The following is a 13,466-nucleotide window of genomic DNA, read 5'->3' as shown; positions in this document are numbered from 1 at the left end:
GAAGTATTTACCGTTGACTACTGTATCTTTTTCTTTTTTTGAAAAAAAAAGATAAACCACCCTTGACTTGAAAGATTGATGTGCTCACCATTGGTTGCATCGGAGTAGTTATGAAATACAACAATTTAATATACGATTAAAGAAAGATATTATAGGAAATTTTATTATTATTTTAATATTTTTGGTAAAATATTATTTAAAATATTATTTGTTTTATCAAAAATATTAATTTCGTTAGTTAATTTTTTGTAGAAAAATAATATTTTAGGTAGCGCCCAATATTAATATTTTCGATAAAAAAAATAATATTTAGATAATACCTAATATTAATATTTTCAATAAAAAATACTATTTTAAATAATAATTTATCAAAAATAGTAAAATAATAATAATATTTCTAATAACGACTTTTCAAAGGTATATTAATCTACCACACCTTATACTTCCCCGTTGCATCGACCACCTTATGTAGTGGCCGGTTACCAAATCTCAAGCCTTCCATTCCCTTCTTTTAATTAATACACCTCACTTTTATTGTTTACCCAACGTCTTCTAAGAACCTTTTTCTTTGGTTAAATTATCTTATTGGTCCCTTAATTATTAGCACTTTGTAATTTAGATAAACTATACTTGTTATAGTTTAACTTTTACATCATTTTTTTCTTGTAATTAATGGCAGTTGATGTGGTATAAGTAGGACTGTAAATGAGATGAGACAAATAGTGAGCTATTCGAAATCGACTCGGTTAAGGCTCGATAAATATTCAGATCGAATGGACTCGACTCGAATTCTTAACGAGCCGAAACGAGCTACTTGATACTTGACTCGAAAAGCTCGTGAGCAGCTTGAAAATATAATATATTAAGATTTTATTTTTTAAAAAAATAAATTATTAATAATATCAACATTTATGTGTTGATTTTTTTTAAAATACAATAAGGCTTTCATGTATTTAAGGTCCAAGTTCGAGTTTAAGTTTGAGGATTCAATCTTGTTAAGTTTAAGATTTTTTTTTCATTTCAACCCTTTTCGAGTTGCTCACGAGCTTCAGTTCATGATTTCGAGTTTGAGTCGAGCTTAAAAATTTTAAGCTTGCAAATTTTCGAGTCGAGCTCAGCAATACTCAATCTCGACTCGGCTCGTTTACACCCGTAGGTATAAGAAACTAACAACAAGTATTGTAATGATAGTGATTAGGGTTTCTACATAGTTACAGTTAATATATTGTAAAATATATTAAATTGATATTTTATCTAAAATTTAAATTAGAAATTAAATAGTTTTGTTAATATACTACATTGCCGGTATAAGGTGAATTATCGTGTCAACGATTATTTTGTGATAAATCGATAATATAAGCGAGTAAAACAATACTTTTTAAAAGTAAGTGATCAAAATAAGAAAAAAATAAATAAAAGTGACCATCAATGTAACTTAACCCGAAAAGATGATTATTCGAATTAGACAGGATTGGTTTGTTCAAATTCAATGTTCTGACAAATCACTTTTAAGAAACAACAACTCAACATCTTTCCAAACTAAGATTCGTTTAATAAGCAAAACCTGGTTGTCTTTTCACAATGAAGCTTTCCGCATTTTAAATTCAATTAACACAGAAACTTACTTGTTTCACAAACAAGCTTGTTTTTATTATTCTTAAATTCAGTACCCATAGCCCACAGTTTCTTCAGTTCTGGGTTTAGATTTTCCTTTACTAAAAAAAAATTAAAAAAATTTCCCATCGCGTCTTCTATTCTCCATCTCCAGGTTTTCACTGGAATCTCCATCATTTCCATATCCTTTCGAGGAAATGGCAGAGTTGCCGCAGCCGATTGGTCTCAACCCTAACTTCACTTCCAGTGATCTCCCCTTTGAGCTTTCCAGCGATGATTCCAGTGTCGCTATTTCTTCAGGTTTCTTTTGCTTCTCTTTTTTATTTATTTCACTGATTCGATTGGTAATGTATTTCGACAGATGCATTTTTTTTGTATTGGGAGGTGAATTTATGAGATGTTTTTAATTGTTTCCTTAAAACTTTTTTGTTCAAACTTAATATATATATATTTTACTTTTTTTTTCTGGCATTTTTCTTTTGTAAATTGTGTTTTTATTTAGGTTCTTCAACTGATCTGGCTGTTGATGTTAGCGACGGAGAAAAGGGTTCTAAAGATTCAGGTTTGATCATTTATTATCATTAATGTAGTTATCTGTGTATGCATTATTTACTATTCACCAATTTTCTATCGATTATTTGGTTATGATTGGCATAATGTATGTTGTATCTGAGAGTGGGAAATATAAAATACTTGGTGAAATGAAATAGCTTTTCCCCCCAGTAATTGAATCAGAAGCTGCATGTATCCAGGAGAAAATCCAAATAAGGTTCGAACAAACTGACTACATAAAAGATGAGGGGCTTCAGCTTTCCATTGAGATCACATTAATAGAAATTCTAATATATCTTGGTTGGAATCCATTGAATGGCCTTAGTGGTAAAATAGAATGTTGTTCTCCCTAGAAAACCCGAGTTTGAGCCTTTGCGTCTGCATTGTGTGTATGCGTTATCAAGGGTCAAGAAATGAGTTGAAATCGCAAAACTGTGAAGGGTCTTGACTCCCCCCCCAAGTTCTTTAATTTTAAATTTTGACCCTATAAGAAATTTATAAAAACTTAGTAATTTATGTTTGCCCCTAAAGTTTTCTAATTTTATTTTCGTTTGTTTTTGACCTCTCCAAAGTTTTTAATTTGACTTCTTTCTATTTTGATTCTTCAAGCTATTTTTAATAAACTAGATATATATTTTATAAGTCTTTGTAAAATTATTATTATTACTCCAAATCTATATATATGTGTGTTCCCCCCGAAAAAAAAAATAACAATGAAAGAAGACAACATTTTCTGGCTTCAGCCTTGGCCTTAGCATGTGGGGATTGTTATTTTACTGAAGGTAATTATGCATACTACTATACTAGCATTATTTCTCTAATATATGCTCTACCAGGCCCTACTGACAGGAGTTTGGCTGGACAAAACATGCATGGTGAAGCATCTACTTCTCCAATAAATTCGGGATCTGATGAGCCATCACAATCTCCGAGACTAAAGCACAATAGCAAATTAGGTACTTATGCAACCAAAATTTTGGATGAAAAAGCTTCTTTCAGAAAGAAGGTATAGATATACTCACCTCTGGTTATTCTCATTTCTTTGTATGTGTTGTTATTAGTCATGTGGGGTGATAATAACGGGAGTAGTCTTTTGAATAAAACTAATTTTAAGTTCTGGGATATGATTCTAACTTAAAAGTGATATTAAATTTCATGAAGTGACTTCTTTAGTGTTACAAGCATCAATGTGTTTGATACTAGAAACATGATCATTTCAAAATTTTTATTGCATATAGGTAGGCTCTAGGTTGGTGTGCTTATCCAATAATTCAAGAAGAGTATTATCCTTGATGACTAACAAGATTAGTGGATCATTTTTTTTGGGAATTTGATTGAAACCTAGCTTGAACATTTCTCTTTTTCTTGATGTAGTATTAAGTGATTGTACATTGGCTGTTTCTTCAATTAGAACCCTTATTTTGGGAAGTCTCCATATTTTCTTAATGTTTTATTTTAATTCCAATCTCTATTCTATCATTTTTTTGGTCTGGGGAATGGAATTCTAAATTAGATTTTAAAATATTTATGCAGATCAAATGGTTGAATCGGCTCGCTAGTGTAAAACATGATGGAACTGTGCAATTTGATATCCCAGTCGATATGAAATCTCACGCACTTGATTTTGGAACTGATATAGTTTACAATGAAGCTTCAGAGGAGCATGTTGAATCTGCAGATATTCCAGACATACCTCCTCCACTGCAAATAGTAATGCTTATTGTGGGGACACGAGGAGATGTACAGCCATTTGTTGCCATTGGAAAGCGTTTACAGGTTATATTCGTATTCTCATTTTAGCAAACATTGTAACAGCCTATAAGAAGTATGCATATAGTCTGCATGTTTATCTTTTCCGAAAGCCTAGAAGTATGTTGTGTTATTGAGTTTCGATGATCAATTTATGTTGCATACCACAATATGGCATTATTATCTTCAGGTGGATTATCTGCTGGAAATAACAGATGGCTCTTTCACCTTTCCTGAATGTGATCTGATCTTGATGTTTTCGTATGTAACCATTTTGGTTTTGTTGTAAATGTCGCTGTTATAGTGCCATTCATCCATGTACGTATATATGTTTCTAATTGCTTCAAATTTGTTGATAAATAATGAGTTAATTTTTTGTCTCCAATTTTTGACTAGTACCCTTGTCCAACGAGCCTGCGATATTGTGCACTTGGGATTGCACCCTATTTTCTTTTAAATGACAATCATGGCTTTTTTGTCTTTTGATGTTTGACATTGAGGCATGTTGTATTTTCACTTGCTTTCACCTATATTTGGTACAGATTATAGCATGTCCAAACATACATGATAAAGGACTGAAGCGGGATAATTTCAAGAAATTTGTCTACAGGGTTGTGCATCGACTTAAAGACAGACTTTAGAGTAGTTGCTAACTTAGTGCTTTGATATTGTAAGGAAAATATTTAAGATTGATAAATGAACTGAGGTTGAGGATGAAAGTATTGGTAAAATGAGAAAATTGGTTGGTGAATACCGAGATTGAAACAGTGATTGGTCTGGTAAGTAAACACTATAAGAAGGGATGGCTGTTTTCTGGTTTAGAATGTTAACGTCAACAGAAACCGTGCAAATTTATTTTATGTTTTCACCTATACAGAATGGTGGCTGGGAAGATAGAAAAAATGTAGAAAACTGCCTAAGGGTAAAAAGATGGCACTACAAACACTAAGTTGAGTAAATTAGAAAAACACAATGACTCCAATTTCATAATTCATGGTTGCTTTGTTTTCCTTAGACATGGCATCAGGTTAACACAATGAAATGCTGAATAGCTAACTTTGATGTTATAAAGAAAAATGTATTCAGGTTTATTCTTCTCTTGGTTTCATTAAGGTTAACAGAACTAATACCGGTTAGAGAATATGCCAAAACAGAATAATAATCTAGTCGAGTTGTTAGTTTATTTATCTTATTGAAAAATCTTCTAGCCATGCATTGTGCAAAGGAGTTGTTGCTGTAGATTTGGACTCTTATATATGATTATGATGTTTGTTTGTTGGTTTTAAGTTGGTTAGTGTCCATTATCCCCTTTTTGAACAGATTCTCTTTCAAGTTTCAACCACAGCCTCAAATATTTTGAGTTGATGGAGGTCAAATTTTGTTTGCAGGCAGATGGCCATCGGGTTAGATTGGCAACCCATTCAAATTTTAAAGATTTTGTTTTGAGTGCTGGGTTAGAGTTCTTCCCTTTAGGAGGAGATCCAAAAGTTCTTGCTGGCTGTAAGTGTCCAGATTTTATGTTGATAATATTTTTAACCCCCCCTCTTTTTGAGGGAAAGATTTTTATCTGATAATTTTTTTCATCTAGTTGCTCTTGATATACGGGCAGGGGAGAGGGTTGACTCAATTTTGTTTGTTTGTAGAATCACTTTCTTCCTAAATAAACATTGGGAAGATAATAAAGTCTAATAGGATACATTTTTGAAGGGCCTTAGGAAGATTTTTTGAGCAATTGAAAGCTCTTTTTGAGAGATGGAAAGTTGGAAACTGAAAAATACATACATTGATGGTTTTCTCTCTTGTATTTTCCATGTTTCAGCTGCGGCTTCACCCTGGCCTCTTCTCTTTAATCTTTTTTCCAGGTTCTCTGGTCTTGCATAGAAGTGTCATGTACCCATATGTTTGGTGGATTAGACCTACCTTCTTTCATTCATCTAGTAATTACTAAATATTACTCTGAAGCACTGGAAATATGCCATCGAAGGCATTTTGTCCCTAATTACTCTGGCATCATATGAAATAGGGGTTTTGCTGTTACAGTGCGAAATTTTTTATACTGATCACTTAGTTTTCTGCAGATATGGTCAAGAATAAGGGATTCTTACCATCAGATCCTTCAGAAATTCCTATTCAGAGACAACAACTGAAAGAAATAATATTCTCTCTACTTCCTGCATGTGTGTCCAATAATCCTGATAGTAATGCCCCATTTGTTGTAGATGCGATAATTGCCAACCCTCCAGCATATGGTTAGAATTTATTACCTCTTTTACTTTACTTTCTGTTTTAATGTATGCTGTGTCCTGTGACAATTGAGTAATTTAAGCATGAAGGCTCCTCATATCTCTTCCACATCTTGCATGGTTAACATTACTGCTATATTTAACCTAAAGAAACATTAGGTTCCATTTTTTTGTTCTACATTTTCAATCTTCTTTATTTAAACCATGCTGGTATTCTGATGAATGAAACTTGTGGACTTCAGCATTTTTTTTGTCTCTTAGTGTCTTAATGAAAAAAAAACTTTTTCAGGACATACACATGTTGCAGAGGCGCTAAAAGTACCAATTCATATATTCTTCACTATGCCATGGACGTAAGTCTTGTTGATTGTGATTATTTTGATGTTGCAATTCTTTCTAGGTTAATAGGTTATGAACTGTACTACACACCATTGATTCTGGCTTCATTCATCTTGTCTGAAGAAAGCAACTTAGGTGTTATCTGTTATCGACAATTCAATCATTCCCTGGACTGATGTATATTTATTTATTTGTGTGTGTGTATAGATTTTGATAATGATTAACTAAGTCAGTGTCATCTGTAACCTTTTTATCAGGGCTACTAGTGAATTTCCGCATCCTTTGTCCCGTGTTAAACAACAACTTGGTTACAGAGTGAGTCTGTTTTTCATTTCCTCAATGTTGATTTTGTTTGTTTTTTCTAATTTTTATTTTAATTTAGATCAACTCATGTCTCGGTAATCTTTGCTGCAGCTTTCGTATCATGTTGTCGACACCCTAATATGGCTTGGAATACGGGACATGATTAATGAGTTCCGAAAGAAAAAGCTGAAGCTGAGACGTGTTAGATATTTGAGAGGGTTCTATAGCTCTCCTCCAGAGGTGCCTTATGGGTATATATGGAGTCCTCACCTTGTTCCCAAAGCAAAAGGTCATTTTATTCATACATGAACCCACAAACATATATCCTTAGAATGCTAAATTTGCTCGCCTTGATCTTAAATGGAGTTTTTCATTCTTTGTGACAATGACATGTTGGATTGATGATTTGAGGAATGTTGTTGAATCACCAATTTAAATCCTTTTTGCTTTTATTTTCCTGAGCTGTTAAATTTAAAAAGTAATGTTTCTCTGGATTATTTCTGAACTATAGACAATTCTGGCAGTAGTCTTGTTGGATCTGTTTAATGGATTTAAATATTTTCATTTTCTTACAATATGCAGTTTCCCTTTGTTGTATATTTACTTAAGACTTTTCCTACTGTTGATTAGTAATACAAACTTTATACCCTATGAACAGTGTAAAGTTGTCAGACATGGATGATGGGCTTCTTGTTTCTGTACCCTTTGACTCCTGGCTATTAAGAGAGTGACCAAAAAAATCATAATGAGAGTAAAATTTTCAAATCTGACTAGCAATTACCAGGGCAGTCAGCCATGCCTTGTTCCCAAAGCAAAAGGTCATTTTATTCATACATGAACCCACAAACATATATCCTTAAAATGCTAAATTTGCTCGCCTTGATCTTAAATGGAGTTTTTCATTCTTTGTGACAATGACATGTTGGATTGATGATTTGAGGAATGTTGTTGAATCACCAATTTAAATCCTTTTTGCTTTTATTTTTCCTTTTATTTTCCTGAGCTGTTAAATTTAAAAAGTAATGTTTCTCTGGATTATTTCTGAACTATAGACAATTCTGGCAGTAGTCTTGTTGGATCTGTTTAATGGATTTAAATATTTTCATTTTCTTACAATATGCAGTTTCCCTTTGTTGTATATTTACTTAAGACTTTTCCTACTGTTGATTAGTAATACAAACTTTATACCCTATGAACAGTGTAAAGTTGTCAGACATGGATGATGGGCTTCTTGTTTCTGTACCCTTTGACTCCTGGCTATTAAGAGAGTGACAAAAAAAAATCATAATTAGAGTGTAAAATTTTCAAATCTGACTAGCAATTACCAGGGCAGTCAGCCACGCTGATGCATCTGCTTCTGTATGATTCCCAGAAATTGACTAATTTGATACTGCTTGTGGAACTTAATTTCATTTTGCTGGTTCGTTTTAGCTCAGATTACATGGGTAGTTTGTTCTTAGTTCTCTTTCTATATGAAACATCCTGGAACGGTTTGTGCTGCTGCTCAGAATAGCTGGTAGATGCTAATTTTCCTCACCCTCCCCCTACTTTCTTCATCTTGTTCTTATTTGATCAGTGCTTTCTGACCTTTTGTTATGGCCTGATAACACCCACACTCGCGCACGCACACACTTATTTGAAACTCTCTCTCTCCTTTTTTTGGTAGACAACGGGGTAATGATGTGGCCATTTGAGTTTCCCCTTTCTTTTGCTCCCTGTTCTTCTAGGCGCTTGCTTTCTATTGATTTGTCTGAGTGCTGCTACCTTTAGTCGGTATTTTTTCCTATTCCTTTTTATATGTCCTGCATGTGGCTTATGGAAGTTTGCTTCATCACTTCCTCTTTACATGAATAATATAACTGAAACCATGGTGTTCTCATCTACTAAAAGTGGTATCTTTAGTTTCCGCACAGCAAACTTATCTGCTAATGTTCCATTAGTTTTCTCTAATACATTCTTCAAGCTCCATATTAGTACTAGCTGAGTTGGATGTCTACTACCAAAAGGAAGTGATGATAAACTATTGCCATGCTTTGAGATATAAATCAGTCAATGGCACTAACAAGCTGTGTGATGTATCAGAAGTTTGGGGTTGCAAATTTGAAGTATGTAAGTCTGATATGATTTTTCTTCCTGCAGATTGGGGGCCAAAGATAGATGTAGTTGGCTTTTGTTTCCTCGACCTTGCTTCTAGTTATGAACCACCAGATTCACTTGTTAAATGGCTAGAAGATGGTAAAAAGCCTATCTATATTGGTTTCGGTAGTCTCGTGAGTTTTCCACTACAAATCTTTTCATTTGTTTGAATATTTAGTATAATGAAGCTTGTTATGGTCTATTCTTCTCGCACAATTTCGATGTTCTTTTTGCTAGAAACTGTTTTCTCAGGTTGTGTTTGGGAACTTGAATTTGAAAGAAAGGATTTGAATTATAAAATTAGTATAAAGTTTGTGACTTAACACGTTAATGTGAATATTCTAAGGAAGAAGAAGGAACATAGGTTTTGTTCCATTATTGCTTGCTGAAAAGAAACATCCTATTTTTTTTTTCTTTTTCATTATCATGTTCTATTGATGTTGACCTTAAAATGCTCCCACTGTTTTTAATATTTAACAGCCTGTTGAGGAACCTGAAAGAATGACCCAGATGATACTGCAAGCCCTGGAGAAAACTGGACAAAGAGGCATCATAAACAAAGGCTGGGGTGGTCTTGGCAATTGTAATTCCACTTGCTCTCTTCTCATATCTCATTGATTTGATCTGAAAGTGTTAAAAGACTATATTCTTTGGACAGTTTATGTAGTGCTTAATTATCTTTTTACCAGTGCAAGAACCGAAGGACTTTGTGTACACACTGGACAATTGCCCACATGACTGGCTATTCTTACATTGTGCGGCTGTGGTAAGTTGTGAACAGATATCCACTTTTTCCTTGGAGTGTTTGTTCTGTTAATTTTTTTTCAATGATTTTGCACTTAGTTTTTATTGTCTTCAGTTCCCTATATTTCATTTTTTATTGAAAAGACGTACACTTTGTAGACGAAACTGTTTGAACCCGACATTTGCTTTTATCATACAAACATAACTGTTCGAACCCAACATTTCTACTATTGAGACCCCTCAATGAATTTCCATATATTTCATTTTTGTTACATTTTTGCTTACACTAGTTGTATGCATCATCTTATGTCTTATAGTATAAGCTCGTCCTATTAGTTGTTTCCTTCCATATATAATACCTCATCTGGAATTTAAGCATTATTGTGTTTTGTGTGCTAGTTGGTTCTCTTGTTATGTTCTAACAATATGCTTGCATTTTTTCCTCAGGTTCATCATGGTGGAGCTGGAACTACTGCTGCTGGTCTCAAAGCTGCGGTAACCTGTCAACTCCAAGAGCATATGCTTTTGATTGTTTCTCCACTCTTTTAAAATCACCTTTACGTTTGAATACAGTGTCCGACGACTATCGTACCGTTCTTTGGGGACCAACCTTTCTGGGGAGAGCGAGTGCATGCCAGAGGAATAGGGCCAGCACCCATCCCTGTCGAGGAGTTCTCACTTGACAAGCTGGTTAATGCCATTCACTTTATGCTCGATCCTAAGGTAACATGATTTTTATTTAGGTAGTGTTTGGATTGAAATTAGAAAAGGAAAAGAACATTTAACGCTCCAAAATAAAGGTTTCTTGCCCAAAGTAAAACGTTGAAGACAAAAAAGAAAGAAAAGAAAAAAGAAGAATGAAAGTGACTTTGACTTCAAAGTGACTATTCAGTCAAACGTCATAGGTATTTTGTCCTAAATTAAAATGTTGAAGGCCAAAATGTTCAAAAGGAAATGAATAGGGACATTCTATCGAGATAAAAGAAAAAGGTCGCTTAAGCCATTTCAATAAATGGTAGAAGCTAATTTTGACATTATATCAAGATAAAAGAAAAAGGTTTGTAGAGGGTATAAGTCGAAAGATTTTTTCTATGATTAATCAATAATGTAAACCTTAGAAAAGAGAAAGGGACAACTAAAAACTTTACATAGTTGGCAGCTGCCTAGAAGGATTATGGATTGATTTGCTTCAAGTATTGCCTATAGAGATAGATTGATATTTTGGTATTCTCCGGGTTTCATGCAGGTGAAATCTCGCGCTATTGAGTTGGCCGAGGACATGAAAAGTGAGGACGGAGTAGCAGGTGCGGTAAATGCGTTCTATAAACATTTTCCCGGCAAACGATCGAAGGACGAACAACTTATGACTCCAATACCTCAATCAGGAAAGCTTTCCATAAGACGTTGTTTTGGTTACACCCCTTAGTTTTGCTTCAGAATGTTAAAACTGTAACCCAAAATAAGTACTACTAGTGTACTCAAACACCATAAGAAAATTTAACTTCGAAAAAGCAAAGTCCATATGAACCGCATTCCTACTTGACTCCAACCAGACCTGAGAAACCCGAGCTTTGCATCGACCTCATCAAGATCACAAGTGTTGTTGGACAACTATGCCGGGGGGCTCGATTCCGATGAACAGATAGAGAGCTTTCAATTCAGCAACGCATGTTTCTTTTCCTGCAGCTCTATACCCTACTATTGTTCTCAGAACATTCATCTGTTCCGAAATATTCTCCTCATGCTGTATTGCCTGCAGTCAAATAGTAGTTACTGTGATCAGTGTGATGAACCATCCTACAAAACAGAGTTACATACATTCTCTGACAAGTTGATTCATGTTCAATCTATGCTTTAGAAAGATCAAGAGAAGGGACATCGATTAAATTGAAATTGAACCATGACTATTCTAGCAAGTTAACACCATAAGAAAATTCTGACCTTGTATTTCTCAATGATTAAATCAGATTCATTATGACGAGAGACGATCAAAGACCTTCATAATGGAAATTTTTATTTTTAATATTTTTAATAATTAGTAGAAAAATTATATAATATACATGTTAGGTTTATATCTTATTGTTTATGGAATTTAGGGTTTTAGATTTTATATAAGGTTCAAATATAAGGTTAAAGGGACGATTGTTTTTTTAGAAGTTCCATGTTTGAATAGAAATGATTGCAGGGTATTTGAGATTATTGTTAAATAATTGTATTTTTAGAACATATATTACCATTTATAATCATCTTAGATTAATAGAAAAAAATTAGTTTACACAACCCGTATATAAAAAAATTACTCTAATTAATAATTTATTATTTGATAAATCAATATATATTTTAGTTTTATAATTTTTTTTCTACAAAAATTAATTTTGTTTATTGTTTTAATTAATTTTTAATATTTCCTTTTAAAATTTTTTAAATAAAATTTATATTGTAATTTTTACTTAAATATTAAATAAATTTTCAAATATTCTAAAAAATTTAATTAGATCCGTTTGTTATGTTATCATACACATGTGAACTATAATGTTAATAATATTAATTATCATATTAATAGTTGTTGATGTGGTATACTTAACTAACGGGCAACAATAAAGCTTAGAGTAAATTATGCATATGTATCTAAATTATTAATTTTGGTCTGTTTTAGTACTTAAATTTTTAGGTTTTTAAAATCATACCTAAAATTTATTTTTTATTTCATTTTAGTATTTATGTTCAAAAGTTAACGTTAAGTTTTGAAAAAAAAAATGAAAGTTTAAATACTAAAACGGACCAAAACTGATAGTTTAAGTACTAAACGTGTTAAATTTTTAACATTGTGATACTAAAGCGAAATAAAAACTAAACATTAAGTATGATTTTGAATAAATTAAAAGTTTAGATACTATAACAAACCAAATTGATGGTTTATGTATTTAATACGTAATTTACTCTAAAGATTATAACGATAACGAAGAGTTTTTATATAATTAATGTTAAAATATTATAAAAAAAGTATTAATATTTTATTTATTAAAAATTATTTTTTTCTTAAACTCTTGCATCTAATTTGCCTTTCTTACACCTGCACCGCTGTCAAGACTGCACTGCCGCCCAGCCTGAATTGATGCTGCACCTGTTGGCTTATGCTACTGCCTTAGAATAAAACAATAATTTTTTCTATGAACAGTGAAGATGGTTGTAAACCAACCGTCTAAACTGTAATTTTTCGTGAACAATGAAGACAGGTTATACATTCATCGTCTACACTGTAGCAATTGAACTGTTTTTATTGAGCAAAGAGGACGAATTATAAACTGATTAAACTCATTGTCTCTAATGTTTTATTCGAAAAACTAAAATACTCAAACCATCTTTTAATTTACTGTTCAAAGTGTCTTGGATTTGAAAATAAATTAGCATTTGTTATACTTTGAAAAAAAATTCAACTGTAATATTTGAGTAATTTACTCAAATATTCAGTAGCCATGTGCCATAGTTTCTTCAGTTCAGGGTATTCCCATTGTCAACTCTTCTATTTTCCATCCCCAGGTTTTCACTGGAATCTCCCTCATTTTATACTCTCTTTGAGGAAATGGCAGAGTTGCCGGAGCCGATTGGTCTGAACTCTATCTTTACTTCCAGTGATCTCCCCAGCGTCGCTATTTCTTCAGGTTTCTTTAGCTACTCTTTTTTCTGGCATTTTTCTTTTGTAAATTGGTTTTTTATTTATTTATTTTTATATAGGTTGTTCAATCATTAATATAGTTATCTATGTATGCATTATTTACCATTCAC

The 13,466-nt window shown here is 32.7% G+C and overlaps 1 protein-coding gene across 1 annotated transcript; it reads left to right on the top strand.

The window, feature by feature from the left end:
- The first annotated feature begins 1,695 nt into the window (after positions 1-1,695).
- Positions 1,696-11,609, top strand: LOC120182839 (sterol 3-beta-glucosyltransferase UGT80A2-like). Its single transcript, XM_039187697.1, has 15 exons — positions 1,696-1,914; positions 2,117-2,176; positions 3,003-3,172; positions 3,700-3,942; positions 5,304-5,415; positions 5,994-6,164; positions 6,448-6,511; positions 6,755-6,812; positions 6,912-7,089; positions 8,940-9,070; positions 9,417-9,519; positions 9,626-9,702; positions 10,128-10,175; positions 10,254-10,403; positions 10,927-11,609. Exons 1-15 carry the CDS (start codon positions 1,812-1,814, stop codon positions 11,104-11,106), a joined length of 1,848 nt encoding a protein of 615 aa, XP_039043628.1. The 5' UTR covers positions 1,696-1,811; the 3' UTR covers positions 11,107-11,609.
- The last annotated feature ends 1,857 nt before the right edge of the window (positions 11,610-13,466 follow it).

Source organism: Hibiscus syriacus, unplaced genomic scaffold, assembly GCF_006381635.1.
Source record: "Hibiscus syriacus cultivar Baekdansim isolate YM2019G1 unplaced genomic scaffold, ASM638163v2 tig00112738_pilon, whole genome shotgun sequence".
Taxonomy (NCBI): Eukaryota; Viridiplantae; Streptophyta; class Magnoliopsida; order Malvales; family Malvaceae; genus Hibiscus; species Hibiscus syriacus.
The sequence above is the reverse complement of the archived record's forward strand: the minus strand, read 5'-3'. Positions and strand labels throughout refer to the sequence as shown.

Coding starts and splice junctions, on each gene's coding strand:
- LOC120182839 (XM_039187697.1), top strand. CDS start 1,812: ATGGCAGAGTTGCCGCAGCCGATTGGTCTCAACCCTAACTTCACTTCC. Junction 2,177..3,002: donor AAAGGGTTCTAAAGATTCAG/GTTTGATCATTT, acceptor ATGCTCTACCAG/GCCCTACTGACAGGAGTTTG. Junction 9,071..9,416: donor ATATTGGTTTCGGTAGTCTC/GTGAGTTTTCCA, acceptor AATATTTAACAG/CCTGTTGAGGAACCTGAAAG.